The sequence below is a fragment of the Mus caroli genome, unplaced genomic scaffold (genome assembly GCF_978045245.1).
Source record: "Mus caroli unplaced genomic scaffold, Mus_caroli_1 scaffold_3, whole genome shotgun sequence".
In the NCBI taxonomy this organism is placed as follows: domain Eukaryota; kingdom Metazoa; phylum Chordata; class Mammalia; order Rodentia; family Muridae; genus Mus; species Mus caroli.
This window is the reverse complement of record NW_028227258.1, coordinates 3,049,220-3,067,569: the sequence shown is the minus strand read 5'-3', so window position 1 is coordinate 3,067,569 and position 18,350 is coordinate 3,049,220. Positions and strand designations below refer to the sequence as shown.

General features: G+C 39.6%; 1 protein-coding gene across 1 annotated transcript in view; it reads left to right on the top strand.

Moving 5' to 3' along the window:
- The window catches only part of Negr1 (neuronal growth regulator 1), a 750,157-nt gene that overhangs the window by 295,611 nt on the left and 436,196 nt on the right, over positions 1-18,350 (top strand). Inside the window, exon 2 of the mRNA XM_021157844.3 lies at positions 1,051-1,283. Coding sequence (XP_021013503.1) covers positions 1,051-1,283 — 233 coding nt within the window. The remainder of the gene's footprint in view (positions 1-1,050; positions 1,284-18,350) is intronic.

The following is an 18,350-nucleotide window of genomic DNA, read 5'->3' as shown; positions in this document are numbered from 1 at the left end:
ACCCAGGCCTTCTGCTTCTGCTCAGCCTGCTGTTTTCTTTTGAACATAGGACTGTGTTTCTGAATCTTGTTCTAGCATCTGATTTTGGATCTGGCTTCAGGTCTCACCTGATGATGCACTGACTGTCACCAAGCCTACTGTCTTCAGTCTCTATCATCTCAGCCTTCATCTCTCCTACACTACACATCTTGCTCATTTCTGGTTCGGTGCGTCTGGCTCTCTCACCTTAAGACCCACAAAGTGGTATCTGTGGTATCATACCTCACAGCCCTCTGAGCTTCTCAGATAGTTCATCTTCCAGGAAGTCTTGCAATACCCAGCCTTGACACTCTCTCTGAGCCTGAGAACTGTAGATTTCTCATGTACCCGAGTCTGACTTCATTGATTCATCCTCTCTGTACACTTACAATAGACTGCTGTCTCTCTTCGTCACTAGACAGAAGCTCCTAGAGAACAAGGATCATGCACATCCCCAGCCATAAATAAAGGTGTGGTAGCAGTTTGTCAATAAATGAATGTCTCATAGGAAAAAAAATAAACCTAGTAGATACTTTATTGAAGAGACAACACAGCTTTGTCACTAAAGATCTTACACTGATAACAGCAGCAGTTTGGTAAAAATAGCTTATACCTTGTAAATGTTAGGTCAATGTTCACTTTTACCAGCTTGATACTCAGCAGGTTTTCTTACAATTATTAGCTATGTGGTGCTCTTATGCTTAGTGTAGCTGGTACACTTCATCCAGGGCTAGACCAGCTCAAAGACGACCCTCTAAGACCTCTGGCACTTCCTGAAGTGTCAAAGAAGTATGATTTCATGTAGAAATGTATTATGCAGACTTCATTTATATTTATTAACCATTATATAAACAGAGAGAATGTTAAGAGAGTTTGGCTCTGAACTGAAGCACAGACATACACACAGAACAAAGATGTGGTTATTCATTCTCATTTTAATTAACAGTCTCTCGTTCTTCCTTCCCTCCCTCCCTCCTTTTCTCCCTTTCTCCTTCCCTCCTTCCCTTCCTCCATACCTCCCTCCATGTCTAGATGTTACTTGGAAGATGGAGCATCAAAGGGTGCCTGGCTCAACAGGTCAAGTATCATTTTTGCTGGAGGTGACAAGTGGTCAGTGGACCCTCGAGTTTCCATTTCCACGTTGAATAAAAGAGACTACAGCCTCCAGATACAGAATGTTGATGTGACAGATGATGGCCCATACACCTGTTCTGTGCAGACCCAACACACACCACGGACAATGCAGGTTCATCTCACTGTGCAAGGTGAGTGTTTCCTGGTGAGCTCCTTAGGAGGGATAAGCTTGAAATGAAATACTGAGATAGTAAAAGACCCAAGTTCCAGAAGGGCTACCTTGTGGAATTTCTGTGTGAACTATTTAACATGGGTATTGAGTTGACTCAGAAGCAGCTACCAGTATTCAAGGATGTGTTGTCATTATCCTGTGAATTATCTTCTAGGTTCCATTAAGGGGTAATGACGATTTAAATCCAGGAATCCCCACTTACAAGAACAGGCAATGGCCATTAACAGCACATTATGATTTTTGTATGTGATATATTTCATATCTTCCCTTGAGTCATCTCTGAAATAAATCTTGGAAAATCCATAATTGATACATTAAAATAAGTACTTAAAAAACCCAGAGCACATACATTGAAAAGTAAAAGGGTTGTGAATTGTGAGTGGTAACTCTAAAAGCTGCCTCCCCAACCTTCCTGCACATTTTCTCTCCCCTTGCATTTGAGTGAAAATGCAAAGCGAAACGTTCTAGAGTAACTCAAGTTAAATACAGAGTAATTGGAAAGCTCTTCACAGTGCCTTATGTCTGATTGGGCTTCAGCAGATAACCACGCTAGTCAACTAATAATCTGTAAAAACAGTGTTGTCCCATTTTCATACTTAGCGTAAGAGCCCCGGATCCTACCAATACAAGTACCCTTTAAGAAAACATATGACTTTAATCTGTGGAGGGTAAAAATGCATAATTTGCACTTTACATAATACACTTGTCCTATACATGTATGTGCTGTCTGCATGAAATATTTTGCTCTCTGGATCTCAAAACAATACTGTAGTAATCACTAGTAAAATTAGTAACAAAATGGATGGTGTCATGTCCCACCCTGGGACTTGGTGCCTGGTGAAGCTGAATGGGAGACTCGGTGGTGTTCCTGTCTTTACACTTCTCCCTCAAGGCTGGATCTGAATTTGGTTTATGGGTTAATGCCTCAACATAGTGTTTATCTCTAGCCTTTGTAAATGACCTCTACTCCCTCTTATACCATAAGAACCTCAGTGCAAACAAAACTTCGATTGCTATTAAATATTTCAGTCATGATGAGGTTAAACTACTTAATTCTACAATTTGCTTTAAGGAGACAGTTTATAATGGAAACCAAATCACTGGATTGTGGATTGTTGCCTTCTGCAGTGATATATGGTTTTCAAAGTCAGATTTCTCAGACCACCTGAGGCAGGTGGTCAGTCTTCTATCAATTGCTTTACCATGACCTACATCTACAGCCCAGAGTCCATATTTTCATAGTGATTATACAAGCAATCTAGAGGGTAGGGTTTGGTCTGACTTCAAAGTGGATGGGAAATTGCAAAGCACAGACACATCTAATCTCTGGACTCTTTCTAATCTCTCCTCTTCTTTGCCTTTCTATCCCTTTCTACCCATATTTCCAGGAAAAAAAAAAGTATGGCAGACTCTCTTTTACTCTGAGAGGAAATATTTGGATGACAATGTATGAAACAGTCAAGATGTGACATTTGCTTATCCTTTGCAACCTGTAGGTTTCTATGCTATATTTCTCAATACTTCCCAATGTATCCCAAATTCATTTTCTCTCCCCTGTATCACACCCATGTAACCTGGACAATGGGATGTATGCCCTGTGCTAGTACCTATTTATGTCTACTGGTGTTTATTTTCAACATTTTTACTGTAGAGGCTGTATTACACCAGTAAGTCCTTTTAAAGGGATTGCATGGCTTCTCAGATAGTGCTAGTTTCTGAAGGTCATTTGATGTTCATGAACCTCTGAGCAGTGATGAATGTGCTTGCTGAATGCTTGATCATATGTTTTGTTCCTTTAGAAATAGAAAATTCATGCGACTGTTTTGAAGGTATGTCGTGAGATCAAATTAAAAGCTAATAATTTTACAGTATTTATGAACATAATTACTTATTATAAGTTGATTGGCATGTGGGACATTTTCCAATTACATTAATAAAGCTCATGGAATACATTAATAGGCTTGTCAGTCAACTCAAGAACTAAATAAATGCCATAAAATGTTAATTCTACTTAAGTTACATTTCTTCTCAGTGAGCAAAAATAAGTGGATGTGCATAGACACTTGGGCTTATCTGGATAATTTAGAGGAATGTGCTCTTTGCCAATTGATTTGCCAGTCCTTTACTCAGCAAGATAAACTAAGCAACTGCTGCAAGAATACATCTGCCACACATCTGTCAAAAAGGCTTGTTCTCATTGGGTAATCTTGTAGTTATGGGACTTGGATTTTTAAAACATTATTTTTAAAAGTAGATTAACAAACAGGCTCATATATCAGGTACCACATAGGGGACATGTTTGGTGCAATTTGTTGGTGCTGTTAATGCCTGTAAATTATTTATTCAAACAATTTAACAATAAAGAAGAATGACAAATCAGCATATCTATATTGTAATCTGGAATTTCCCCCAACAAAATGAATAATTGACTTACTACTAATTTCTAACTTGAAAAACTACTCAACCCCTTGAGTTAAACTCAGGAAATTAAAAAATGTACTATGTCATAGTTGATATTAATGTAAAAAATCAACAAATGTGTTCAATAAGGAAATTAATGTTTTATTGTTTATCTGCAAGATAACACTGATAAATTGAATTTCTAACCATGTTAAGTTTCTAAGTATGTGAAGCAATGCTAACAAAGAATAAAAATATGTAGGAATGAAAGACTGGCTTCAAGTCAGAGGTCCCAGTATTAATGCTGGATGATGGGAAATATGAAATCTAATTGATGCTCATTTGGAAATATGACTTCACATTTTCTACTTTGCATATTCCAAAATGCCTAATGAAGGGGTGTCAAAAAGACATAGGTACACAAGGAAAGAGAAAACAGGCTTCCAAAGATGGTGTATTTGTGTTTCCAAAGGATTCTATGAGGAGAAATATTAGGAAGGTATGAGACCAACAAGGAAAAATGGGAGGACTCAGGGACCCTATAAGACACCCAAGCCAATGCAACCTATTTAAGGGACTTGTAGCGCTTAGGCCTCCTTTAAACAGGAGGGATAAAGCTGGTACTTCGAATTTCTTCTTGTCATGAATTTTACTTCTTTGTGCAAAGGAATCAACTCATCAATATCTAGTGTGTGCCCTGCAGGTGATCATTTCCCTCCCTGTGACAACATGTCTGAAAGAACAATTCATATTGGCTCAGGGTTTCAGGGGCATCATTCAATCATGGTGAGAAAGATGTGATGCTTTAAGGAAAACCACATCATAGTACTTGGGCAGCAGAGAAGCAAAATACGGGTGGGAAAAGGAAAGGCTCACCCCCTCAGGACATACTGGAAGACCTACTTCCCCCAATCAGATCCTACCTCCCATGTTCGTCTTCCCAGGAAGCAGGCTCAGCGGCGATGCATCCACTCCAATGTGCATACTACTCTGGGCATGGTCAATCTAATTAAGTAAATAATGAAATGAAGTATCATAAGTCCATTCTGTCAACTTGAAACTGAAACGCATCACTTTCAAGTCATCTCACCCCTTGCACCCCCATCCTGACTCACATCTGCCTGTGAGGCAAAGACCACACAGTACAACTTTGAGGATCCAAAGTCTTAATAGTTCCAACATTTTTCTAATTGATCAAAATTTGGAGTCTGTGGTGCCTAGTTTTATGTCAACTTGACATAAGCTATAGTAGAGAAAAATGAACCTCAATTGTGAGCCTCCAGAAGATCAGTCAGTAAGTAGGACTGTAGGACATTTAGTTAATTAATGATTAATAGGTGAAGGGCCAGACCACTGTGGTGGAGACACCCCTGGGTTGGTGGTCAGAGGTGCTGTAAGAAATCAGGCTGAGCAAGCCACGATGAGCAAACCAGCAAACAGAATTGCCTCTTGGCTTCTGCGTTAGTTCCTGCCTCCAGATTCCTACCCTGATTTCTTCCAGTGATGAATTGTGATATGGAACTATAAGCAAAATAAACACTTTTCTCCCCAGCTTGCTTTTGGTCATGGTGTTACCACATAGCAATAATAACCCTAATTAAGACAGAATCCAAAGTCTTCTGTGATTCTTAAGGAAAATTCTTAGGTGTGAATCCCTATAAAATACCATGCAATTGTATGCTTGTCACAGAGTGGGTATTTTCATTTCAAATGGGATAAGCAGGAGAACAAGGAAGAAGGATTAGTTAAAAGTTAGATTTAGACCCAACAGAGCAGATACTAGATCTTTTAATTTTATGTTTAGTATCTGATGTACATATGATGTCATAATATGAGCCCCAATGGTCACAGACAGCTCCTGCTCAGAGTCATTGAGTTGGAGAATATGTGACTGCTCTTCTAACTATGCACTTGTTTCCTATGGTCATCTTTGGGAGGCATTCCATTCCCAGTGTCTCTATCTTCCTGAAGACACCATAGCCATTCATGATTCATCTTGCTTCTATATGCATATCCATATTAAAGGCCACCAAAATAGGCACAAGCCCTGTCCTACATAAATTAGGCTCCCAGGTATTCCTTTGAAATCCTTTTGAAAGCCTCCATGACCCCTACAGCTCTGGCATGTTTCACATTTGCAAAGCCAACATCATGGACTTAAAGTCAAAATGTTTGCAATGTGAACATCACCCTACTCCCAACTGTTTTAAGGCTACATCAGTTTCTGAATACCTAAGTGTTGAACCTAGAACATTCATTGGAAAGCAGCCTCTTGTCAGTAAGGCCCTCCAGACCAACTGTATATTCAAGGGAAAAGATTATCAGATGCACTGACAACTTTGCAGCCTGCAGCCTGTAATAGATAGGGTCTACCTAAGCCCTGAGTCATCTTTGTTGTACTCCCAAGAAAAGGACAACAATTCATCTTGGTGGAACGGATCTCTTTGCCAACCATTGATGCTTTGACCAGAGATTCCAACTGCTCATTTCATTTTCTGAGCACAATGCTTGTCCTTCACTTAGTGTCTGCTTTTGGAACCTAATTGTCAACGTGGCTAAAAGGAGAGAGCAGTAACTTCTCCAAGTCCTAAATTATATTAAAATGTATATATTCTGAAGTTCTATATTTAAATTCAATCTCATTTAAAAATCTTAGGACATGGAAAAAAATTAGACAATTTCTATTCCCGGTTGTAATGTGAACTTTTTGTTTGTTTCCTAGTTTTCACTACTGTCCAAAGCCCCATCAGAACAAATTCACTTTTTAAAGTTTTAAAACTGTAAGTGGGAGTGTCCACAGAAGTAAGAACATTAGATCCCATTAAACCAGTGTTACAAGTGGTTGTAAGCTGCCCCATGTGTGCTGGGAACCATATTCAGGTCCTCTGCAGGTGCAGGGAGCCTCCTAGCCACTGGGCTAGCACTTTATCCCCATCAGCACAAATCTTCACTGCCCACATTACTGCCAGAATTTGGGTCCAGAGTCACCCAGAATTGCTGATTATCTCTAACTATAGCATTCTAGGATTTATTTAGTCTATTTCTCCAAACTTTTCTAAATCCCTTTTACAAGGCAATCTATACAACTTTTGAAATACAGCAATGATCCAACAATTGAAACCAATTTTCCACATTAGTCACTCATGTCTGTGACAAAAGAGAAACTTGGGGGGATTACTTGAGTTTTTAGTTTCAAAGGTTGATCAGTCTGTCACTGCGGGCATGCCTGGGTAAAGCAAAGCATTTCCCAACATGGAAATTAAGAAACAGGAAAGGAATCCCAATGGGGTCCATGAATGATGTATCCTACCAGGACACACCCAGCACCTCATATTTATCAAGTAGGCCCCCCTCCTAAATCTCATCATCTCTTAAGAATGGTATAATTCTAAAGATCATCAATGAATTGAACTATCCATTATATCAGAGCCCTCATGATCTAATCAGCTCTAAAAATGTCCTCACAATTGCACCCAGATATGTGTTCTGCTAGCCACCTAGGTGTTTGGCGATCCAACCAAACCTCCCTATAAGATTAACAATCACTTCTTTCAGGGAGATTTGCTCTAGATGTCTTCTTGGAAGCACAAAACTCTATGTCACAATGACATAAGGCACTTGTAATGGCTTCTCTGGTTTCTTGGAAGGCAGTTGGCAGACAGCACTCAGGAGTGAGCACTTTTGAGGATAGCTTCCAATTCAGAGTCATCTGGGGCTGCTTAGAAAGCTCGGGAGTCAATGCCTGGTTTAAGGCTGTGGGTGCAATACATTTTGCTTGCAGCATACTGTGAGAAAAGTATCCTGGCAGTTCAGCTCCTCCTGAAGCATCTGGCTGCTGTCCAGTGCGCACAGCAGCTATATTTCCTGATCTCTGCACTTCAATCTGTGTCCTCCTTTTTGTTCCAGGGATCAGGTGCAGTGATCTACCCTATTAGAAACCACTGGACTCTGTTTCTTTTCAGAGATTTCTACACAGGGATCTAAAAACTACAGCAATGGTGAGACCTTTGCTTGGCTGAGACAATGTTTTGAAAATGCCTTTGTAAAGTGGAAAGACAGAAAACTCAAACACCATGTATTATTAACACTTTCATTATGGAAGGGATTTTAAGTGGTTTATAAAGAAGTATTCATTCTTCTAAAACAGACAGAAGAAATAGGAGCCAAGATAAAGAAAGTGAGAGTGAGGTGTAGTCAGAGGTGAGCCTACATCGTAAAATATCTATGTGATTTATATATTTTTTCAGAGCTTCGTAAAATATTCACTCTTGAGATTTTAGCAGTCAATACAGGGCGGAAAACAAGATCAGTTATTCATTTCACGGTCCATAAGGTTAAACACTTTCTTGGTGCCCTTATCCTGTTACTCAGAGAGAAAGAAGCACCTTAGACTCTCTTCCAGAACCATTGTGAAGTCAGGACAATCTCAGCAGTAAATGATACAGGAAGTACAGCTCTATCCCCTGGGTTGTTCATTAAAGTATAAATTAAAAAAAAAAAAACATATGCAATAAGATGCTAATTTCCTAACACATAGATATCACTTGGTTGTTGTCTTAATATAGAAATAAATCTTAGAACCTAATATTCCCCAGATGATTTCTGCCTGCCCATTTTTCTTAGTGATTCATTCATGTACCAAATGCAGGTGTCCGAAAATTATAATTACCACTAAACATAAAAAAATCATTATGTATGAACATGGATATAAACACATATTGTTTAAAAAACAAGCCTTCTTGACTTAATAGTAATGGTGTTTTGTGAATATTGAAAGCTTGACTGTGCACACAAAAGTGACAGCACACTCAAGTTCTAAGTTGGGTAGAAAAATAAAGAACAATGCAGCTTTAAAAGAATCTATTATTTCATAACATTGTTGAATGCTATTTTTTCACTCACAAATCATTTACCTTTAATTTTAATTTTACCAGAAAGATCAAGTCAATTCATAAGAGGCTCTTAGACTCATGACAAACATGACTTGGTGGATTAGCTGCAAGTGAACACTGGCACATGTCTGCCATGCACCTTAGTGTTTGTACATAGTTTTCTCTGGGTCAGTAACTGTGAGTGGAGGTCTATGGTTGCCCATGCTCTCTGACTACAAAGTGCTCACTGCATCATCTTTACAGTTTAGTTAAATGATAAAATAATGAAGTTTGATATGGCTACCCGCCTCCCCAGGTACTTTGACTTCTATGACATATCTAATACCGTGAAATACTTGGGGCTGTATCATTGCAGTTGTGTCTGGTACCAAAAGAGTTCAGAACAATAATGCCTAACTTATAAATCTTGAGGTTAAAAAAAAATGTCCTCTAAGAACATTTGTGAACTCAGCCACAGCATCTCCTCAAAGCCCCCACAGTTAAACTTGGGTCCATAGTCTGCAGTTATGGAAAGCAAGCAGTTTTAGACAGTGACATGTTGGATAACTACTAAAATCTAAAGCATTTTTGGTTTGCATTTATGGCTTTCCCTTTACACAATCCACCCTGTGAGAATAGCTAAGCTTTTAAGGTAGGATGCCCAGATCAGCTTCTAAGAAACTTTCTCCTCCACTTGAACACACCTACCATAGGGTGTTGGTTTAATTAGGACAACCCACAAAAACGTTAATAAAATCACTTTTTAGCAAAATTATTATTTAAACATTGGTTTTATCCATAACATATTTTTTTTCTTTTCTTCTAAATGTGGCTTCTATGTTTTGGAAAGTAGGATTATATTAGGCCTTAGTTTTCTACAAGTGAGATTGAACAGGAGGATTTATATTAATAGCTGACATTTTTCTTTTATAAAATTATTTTCTTCTGTAAATGCAGTGATCATATATTCCCATTCAAAACTTAATTTGTAAAAATGTAAATACCAACAAAAGCTCTGATATTAAAAAAGCTCTGTTAAAACTCTAAAACCTACTGATCACTATCCACAAGGGGAACACATGTGTTGTTGTTAGTTCCTATAAGCCTAACTTCCTGTCCACAAGGGGAACACCTGTGTTGTTGTTAGTTCCTATAAGCCTAACTTCCTGTCCACAAGGGGAACACATGTGTTGTTGTTAGTTCTTATAAGCCTAACTTCCTGTCCACAAGGGGAACACATGTGTTGTTGTTAGTTCCTATAAGCCTAACTTCCTGTCCACAAGGGGAACACATGTGTTGTTGTTAGTTCCTATAAGTCTAACTTCCTGTCCACAAGGGGAACACATGTGTTGTTGTTAGTTCCTATAAGCCTAACTTCCTGTCCACAAGGGGAACACATGTGTTGTTGTTAGTTCCTATAAGCCTAACTTCCTGTCCACAAGGGGAACACATGTGTTGTTAGTTCCTATAAGCCTAACTTCCTGTCCACAAGGGGAACACATGTGTTGTTGTTAGTTCCTATAATCCCAACTTCATGTCCACAAGGGGAACACATGTGTTGTTGTTAGTTCTTATAAGCCTAACTTCCTGTCCACAAGGGGAACACCTGTGTTGTTGTTAGTTCCTATAAGCCTAACTTCCTGTCTACAAGGGGAACACATGTGTTGTTGTTAGTTCCTATAAGCCTAACTTCCTGTCCACAAGGGGAACACATGTGTTGTTGTTAGTTCCTATAAGCCTAACTTCCTGTCCACAAGGGGAACACATGTGTTGTTGTTAGTTCTTATAAGCCTAACTTCCTGTCCACAAGGGGAACACCTGTGTTGTTGTTAGTTCCTATAAGCCTAACTTCCTGTCCACAAGGGGAACACATGTGTTGTTGTTAGTTCCTATAAGCCTAACTTCCTGGGCAGAGTACCACTTCCCATCTGGAGTCAGGGAAATGAATGTGGGGGCTGAGGAAACTTTGCAAAATGTTTCTGACTATGCAGTGACACAATGTAGTTCTAGAACAATTCACATAATGAGCCCAAGTTATTTGACACTGCCTACCGGTGCTATATCATATGGCTTCATTGCTCACAACCCAGCACTGTGTACCCCATGAGCTGCCCACATGCTGCTCAGATCAGTACTACTGAGTGTGAGATTTCCCACCCTTGTGCTTCAGAATATAACTGTTAAATTAAGTGTATCGTTGGACTGAGCTGTTAGAATATTTTATTTTAACAGTGCTGTTACTGATGAATATCATCTTGCTATTTGGAGACAATCTTCAGAAATAATAAAAGTATATGTTTCCATTTTGTACTAAGTACTTATGTGAAGAGGACAATATAATCAAAATCAGAATATCAGCCAACTCTGACAAAAGGTGAAGACACTCTATATCCTGGAATAGAAAATATGCAGTAGAAATATACTTTTATATTACTATTATGTAACATATATTTTATTGACTTTGAGTTAACACTAAAGACTATATAATTTTTTAGTCTTTAAACTGATAAAGTTATAGTCATACCAATAATTCTTTTAAAATGAGATTCTGTACAATTTTATAATGTTTGATTATATTCTGAACTTATGTAGTTTGACAACAAGAGATGTAGGAATAGAGCAATCCAAACTTATGTAGACAGACAACACACAGTGCATTTCCCATCCAAGGTGTGCTTTATAGAAGAGTGGGGAGGGAATGTAAAATAGCTGCAAGGAATTCATTGCTAACTAGGAATTGTCCTAGTAAGGATGGTCACATTTCTGTGCCTTAGCACCCTTGTAAGCTGGATAATAGACGGTGAAGAGACAGAGGCAAACCCAGTGACTGTCTCACTTGTGACAGGACTGATCAGAAGTTTTCCCAGTGTCGTCTTCTTTCGTTTTCAGATACACAAGAAAAATAAAGTGACAGTATCCAGGAGTGGGTGTATAGAAGATCACTATGAAACCTTCCTTTAAGATCAAGGAAAGCAGTGTTGCTGTTTCTGATAACATACTTCAAAGTAAAAATTGTATATGTTTTACAATTAAATAACCTTTAGAGAGGACTCAGGGGTTAAGAGCATTTGTTGCTCTTAAAATGGATGCAGGCTCAGTTCCTACCACCTACAGGCTGGCTCACAACTATCTTTAACTCAAGTACCGGGGGCTTCCCAGCTTGTTCTGCCCTCCCCAGACAGTGCATGAACAGGGTGCACAGACATATATGCAGGAAAACACTAATCGACATGAAATAAATTTCAAATGAAAAATTTAATATACTTTAAAGTAATTAAACATTTAAGAAAGTTTTTTTTCTGCCATTGAAAGTCCTTTGATGTCAAATAGATATTTGTTACAATTCCTGAGATTCCTGGCTTGGAAAGCATCTACAGCTTAGTTGTGGCTGTGTGTGTGTGTGTATAGTCTCTGTATGTCTGTTTGTCTGTCTATATATGTGTGGGTATGTGGCTTTCTGTCTGTCTGTCTGGTAATATTGATTGTGTTTTCTGTTTCTATTTTACAATGTTATTTTTGTCATTCATCTTATAATATCTTAATTTTTTTCCTAAAAAGGGAAAAATAACCATGTTATACTTGTCAAATCCCAATGCAAAGTGCAGTGCTGCTATGAAAATGTCTGCATAAATAAAACATTACCAAACTTTACCTGCTCTTATTTCAAGAAACTCTGCAAATAAAACCAAAGTCAGTGGAATAAATTACCTTCTCCTAGGATCCATTGTAATGTGATTTCACCCCTGAAATATTATTTTTCTTTCCTTTTCAAGTCATGTGTATAATTAAGTTATTACTGGAGGCAATTAGAATCTTGCTATTTTCTTTAGTTAAATCTTAAACAACAGACCTCCTATGACCTCTATTTGCAGGCCAAGAGAAAATATATGAGAGGAGAAAAATTCAGTCTTCCAATTATATAGCTTATTCATGTGATGTGGTGTGATGAATAAGGATTTATCATGTGCAAGTTTAAAAGAAAGATGTGTACAAATTTCAACTGGCAGAGTTTACTTCATAGAGTCAGATTAACCCCTGTCACATGGTCTGTCAGCCCCAATCATTTCCCTTCTTAGCCCATCAGTGTTTTCTGATTAGTGGTGTGAACAGAGCAGTAAGAAGACTCACAAAAGCTAGAACCTGGCTTAGGCTCTCCCACCCAGTGTGTCCCAGGTATTCTGTGGTCGTGAAAAGTTTGAGACCTGTGGTTCCTGTGTCTGTGTTGTTATCATTTCAGGCTCTGTATCAGCACACAGCTCAAGAATGCTCTACTCTGTCCTTTGATTGAACTGTTGGGTGAGAACTAGGGCTCTGAGCCTTTTTAACTCACAGACATGCAGAACATGTCCTGGGAACACTAAGATTCAGCCTCATTTGTTAGTTGGGTAAAGGTACATATTTTTTTTCTCCATGACTGGCATTATGCCAGCCCACTGCTTAAACTAACTTAATGTAGTGATTCTATCTTTAAGGCATTAGTACCAGGAATGCTGACATAACAAGAAAAATTTAAATTCAAGGGATTAGCCTTGCATTTCTGACTTGGCTTGCTTATTTTCACTCTGGGTCCTGCATCCTTATCCCCTGCTAATCCTCAGCTATTCACAAAATACAGGCTGGTGATTGCACGTTGAAGTAAAAAAAAAATAATAAGTGAGATACCAGCATTTGGCAAAATGTCCTAGCAATGCTGTTTTGAAGAGAAAAAAAAAATCCTTTGCATGAAAGAGAGTTAGTTTGAAAGGTCAGAGCCAAGGGCCCTAGAACCAAACACAAGAAGAGATTTACATTGGAAAGGAGCCAAGGATGAACAATTAGGATCTCTCTCAGTTCTGCTCATTATTGTAGGTTTCCTTTGAGCCAATGGAATGCAAAAAAAAAAAAAAAAAAAAAAAAAAAAAGGATGGGATGCTGAAGACAAAGAGACAGAATTCTGAGCCATTTGTCACATGTGTACAGCTGTCACTGTTTCCTTTGCTCTGCGTCTTCCACATGATTCCACCATGTCTGTCCCACTCTGATCCCACTGGAACTGTAAACCATTGAAGCTTTTGCAATATACTTTACCACAGAATCAACTGAGATACTCGCGTTAGCAGGTACCCAGGGTGCTTTTATTTATTAAGCATCCATGCTATGCCTTTATATTTGGATGCCTGAAAAATAGCATAACTTTTCAAGGAAACATGCACGCATCCCTCCTCTCTGTAAGCACCTGACTCTCTGAGGTGGAAAACACAATGCCAGTGCCCAGGTCTCCTGTGGAAATGTCAGGAACATTAAGGCATGTCTAGCAGCTTCCCATTCACAGAATACAGACACGTTCTCTCCTCTTTCTCTGTGAATTACGATACAACTGATAGAGACCTCATTGATTTCTAGGGATTTCCATTTATGATTGTAGACAATAAAGTTAAACTAAAATATTAGTAAAATTAATTACTCTCTCTTCTCCTGGGGAAATTCTATGTGGAAAGGAATGTAATAAATTTATACTAATGTTAAGGTTTTGAGCTCGAGTAATTGGAACTAATTCCGCATTTTTTAACTCAAATTACTACTCTAAAATTAAAGAAAAGCAATTGTGCACCAACCTTCTCAGAACCACCTGATGCTCTTCTCTTGCTCTGCTGTGTCTCTCCCAATAGTAGAGCCTGTTGTATTATGTTTTCTGGTTTGGTGAACTTTCACCTACAGCAGGAGACACAGTCAAAAAAATGAGCAAGAAAGAGGCAGTGAGTTCTGAGGCCTGTTCTGCCTCCTTGCCTTAGGTAGGGCCTTCCACACAGCTCTCCTGAGCCTACTCTTCAACTCTGACTGGATAGTCTATCCTGCCTTGGGCAGTTTATGCTGGAGCTCAGGATCGGACTCTGGGCAGACCTGCTCTTGGGTTTTAGGAGGGTTGCCTGCTTGCAGGGGTGTCAGTTGCTCCTGTCAACAAGCCTGAGTTCCCCTTACTTCCCACAGTCTTTGTGTGTTTGCTTCACTTGAGGAAGAGGCACCTTTTGATTAGTACTTGGCCTGTTTCTATTTGGTTGAATCGCTCCTGGTTGAGGATGACCATTCAGCTGCCTCCTTCCTGTCATCATGTTAAAAGTCATGCTACTAAACCCTCTCTATAGGCATCTGTTCTATGTAAAGGTAATTGCTTCTTCACATTTATGAGACATATATATTGTTCCTAGGTCTAATAAGCAAACCAGAAAAACAGACCTTAAAATTAAATTTACATATGTTGAAAATTCAGATTTACTAAACTAATTATCAGAAATTAAGATAAATGTAGGAGGAAAGCTAAAAGTATGCATAATTATTAAATGCTGGCATTTATGTGAGCCTTGGGCTTCTCTTTATTACCTTTTAGGGTGTAATTATCATTAGCATTTCAGTTGCATCTTTAATGAATGTTTGAGCTACAAATACAGCATGGTATGAATGGAAAAAGAAATCTTCCAGTATTTACCTGACTGCAACTTTAAGAAAAACATCCCCCATGAGGCCACACAGTATGACTGTGGGTCTGTTGCCCTGGGAACTAGGGGCTGACCAGCAATATCCTGGCCTATGATTTTTACAACTGCAACCTGTGCCTTGTGGGAAAAGCAGTGAACATCAATTGGAGATTCTTCCCTGGCAAAGAAACTAACTGAATCTGGGCAGGAGCTCCCTGTCACTAAAGCACATTTTCTGGACACATCCCTGTGCAGGGCATTATTATAGGTGTTTAAGAACAACATAAAAAATAAGTATTTCTTTTTAAGGAACTTAAAATCAGGTGTAATTCCTAGAGTGGGAGACAAAGGAGTAAATGACTCAGCAATGGAACCAAGTCACATGACTGCAGGATGGGAACAAGCAGTCGACCATTTTTTTTTTTCCTTCATGATGGTTAGTTTGTCAATTTTACACAGCCAAGGATTGCCTGGAAGAGAGTCTCAAAAAAGGACGGTCTGAAACATATTAGCAGGCCCATACACCTACCTTTAGGCATCATCTCGACTGCCTTGGCATGTGTGAGAAGACCCAGACTGCAGGTAGGCAGGAGCAGCATTCCCTAAAATCTACAAGAGTAAACACTATCAAAATACTAACCCTTTGTTCTTTCATTTCTCTCTGCTCTTGACTGTGACTGAATGCTTCAAGATCATGCCACTGTTTTTAATAGCTGAGTAGTACTCCATTGTGTAAATGTACCACATTTTCTGTATCCATTCCTCTGTTGAGGGGCATCTGGGGTTTTTTTCCAGCTTCTGGCTATTATAAATAAGGCTGCTATGAACATAGTGGAACATATGTTCTTATTACCAGTTGGAACTTCGGGGTATATGCCCAGGAGAGGTATTCCTGGATCTTTCGGTAGTATTATGTCCAATTTTCTGAGGAACCTCCAGACTGACTTCCAGAGTGGTTGTACAAGCTTGCAATCCCACCAGCAGTGGAGGAGTGTTCCTCTTTTCCAACATCCTCGTCAGCATCCGCTGTCACCTGAATTTTTGATCTTAGGCATTCTGACTTGTGTGAGGTGGAATTTCAAGGTTGTTTTGATTTGCATTTCCCTGATGATTAAGGGTGTTGAACATTTTTTCAGGTGGATCTCAGCCATGCGGTATTCCTCGGGTGAGAATTCTTTGTTTAGCTCTGAACCCCATTTTTTAATGGGGTTATGAAATTCTTGTACAAATGGATGTATCTGGAGGATATCATCCTTAGTGAGGTAACCCAATCACAAAAGAAGTCATTAGATATGCACTCACTGATTAGTGGATATTAGCCCAGAAACATAGAACACTCAAGATACAATTTGCAAAGCACAATTAAATCAAGAAGAGGGAAGACCAATGGGTGGATACTTCATTCCTCCTTAGAATAGGGAACAAAATACCCATGAAAGGAGTTATAGAGACAATGTTTGAAGCTAAGACAAAAGGATGGACTATCCAGAGACTACCCTGCCTGGGGATCCATCCCATAAACAGCCACCAAACCCAGACACTATTGCATATGCCAGAAAGATTTTGCTGAAGGGACCCTGTTATAGCTGTCTCGTATTGAGACTATGCCAGTGCCTGGCAAATACAGAATGCTCACAGTCATCTATAAGATGGAACACAGGACCCCCAATGGATAAGCTAGAGAAAGCACCCAAGGAGCTGAAGGGATCTGCAACCCTATAGGTGGAACAACAATATGAACTAACCAGTACCCCGAGAGCTCGTGTCTCTAGCTGCACATGTAGCAGAAGATGGTCTAGTTGGCCATCACTGGGAAGAGAGGCCCCTTGGTATTGTATGCTTTATATGCCCCAGTACAGGGGAACACCAGTGCCAAGAAGCAGGAGTGGGTGGGTAGGGGAGCAGGGTGTGGGTGTGTGTGGGGGTAATACGGGACTTTTGGGATAACATTTGAAATGTATATAAAGAAAATATCAAAAAAAAATCATGCCACTGTGACACCTGGCCCCCATTCCCGCCATTATGATGGATTTTAACCTGGAATTATAATAGGAAAGACTCTGTGTCTATCTTAAGTTACTTTCTGCAAGATATTTTATCACAGTTTCAGAGATGAAATTTATAGGCAATGTTTGTGAAGAAAAAACTGGAAGAGCGATAATTGATATAGAGTAGGAATTTGACTCTTCTTGGAAGTCGCCCTTAGAGATAATAAATGATACAAAGCTGAATGGACAGTGACTTCAAGATCTCAAAGGTGCTAAGAAACCATTGGAAGGGTGACATCACACTACCAAAGGGGCTGAGGGCTTGAGTACAAGGGTGGACAGGAGACGTACTTCAGGTGCAGGCAACAACACAATTAGTGGTATGTGTACAAGAATCACTGCTAAAGGACTGCTCAGACATACAGCTCCTGGAACATCAAGATGCAGGTTAGGGTCTGAGGGACACTGAGGAGAGGTGCTGGTAAGCGTCTGAGGGACACTAAGGAGGGGTGCTGGTGAGGGTCTGAGGGACACTGAGGAAGGGTGCTGGTGAGGGTCTGAGGGACACTGAGGAGAGGTGATGGTGAGGGTCTGAGGGACACTGAGGAGGGTGATGGTGAGGGTCTGAGGGACACTGAGGAAGGGTGCTGGTGAGGGTCTGAGGGACACTGAGGAAGGGTGCTGGTGAGGGCCTGAGGGACACTGAGGAGAGGTGCTGGTGAGGGTCTGAGGGACACTGAGGAAGGGTGCTGGTGAGGGTCTGAGAGACACTGAGGAGAGGTGCTGGTGAGGGTCTGAAGGACACTGAGGAAGGGTGCTGGTGAGGGTCTGAGGGACACTGAGGAGAGGTGCTGGTGAGGGTCTGAGAGACACTGAGGAGGAGATGCAGCTGAGCGTCTAAGGGACACTGAGGACGGGATGCTGGTAAGGATCTAAGGGATACTGAAAACGTTGACAATGTAGACCTGAGATTCTAAACAACTATCTCAAATAGAAACTTCTGTGATTGGTATGGTATCACTTTTTGTTTAAGATTATAAAAGGTTTTACCCCAATAAAAAGCTACATTTTGGGCCAAATAAGGATATTTAACTTGAAACTAATAGATTTTTTTTTAGCCAAAATGTATTAAGTAAAGTTCAGTGGTTTTATATTTTAGTAGTTTCATTCTCTATTAACAATTTCTATACTGATGATGATGATGATGATCAAAGATTTCAAACTCTCTAGCATTAAATTCAATGGAAAGTGTTTATGCTTGGAAGGCAGAAGATTAAACCATCCCAGGGAGAAGTTGGTAATTTACATGACCAAC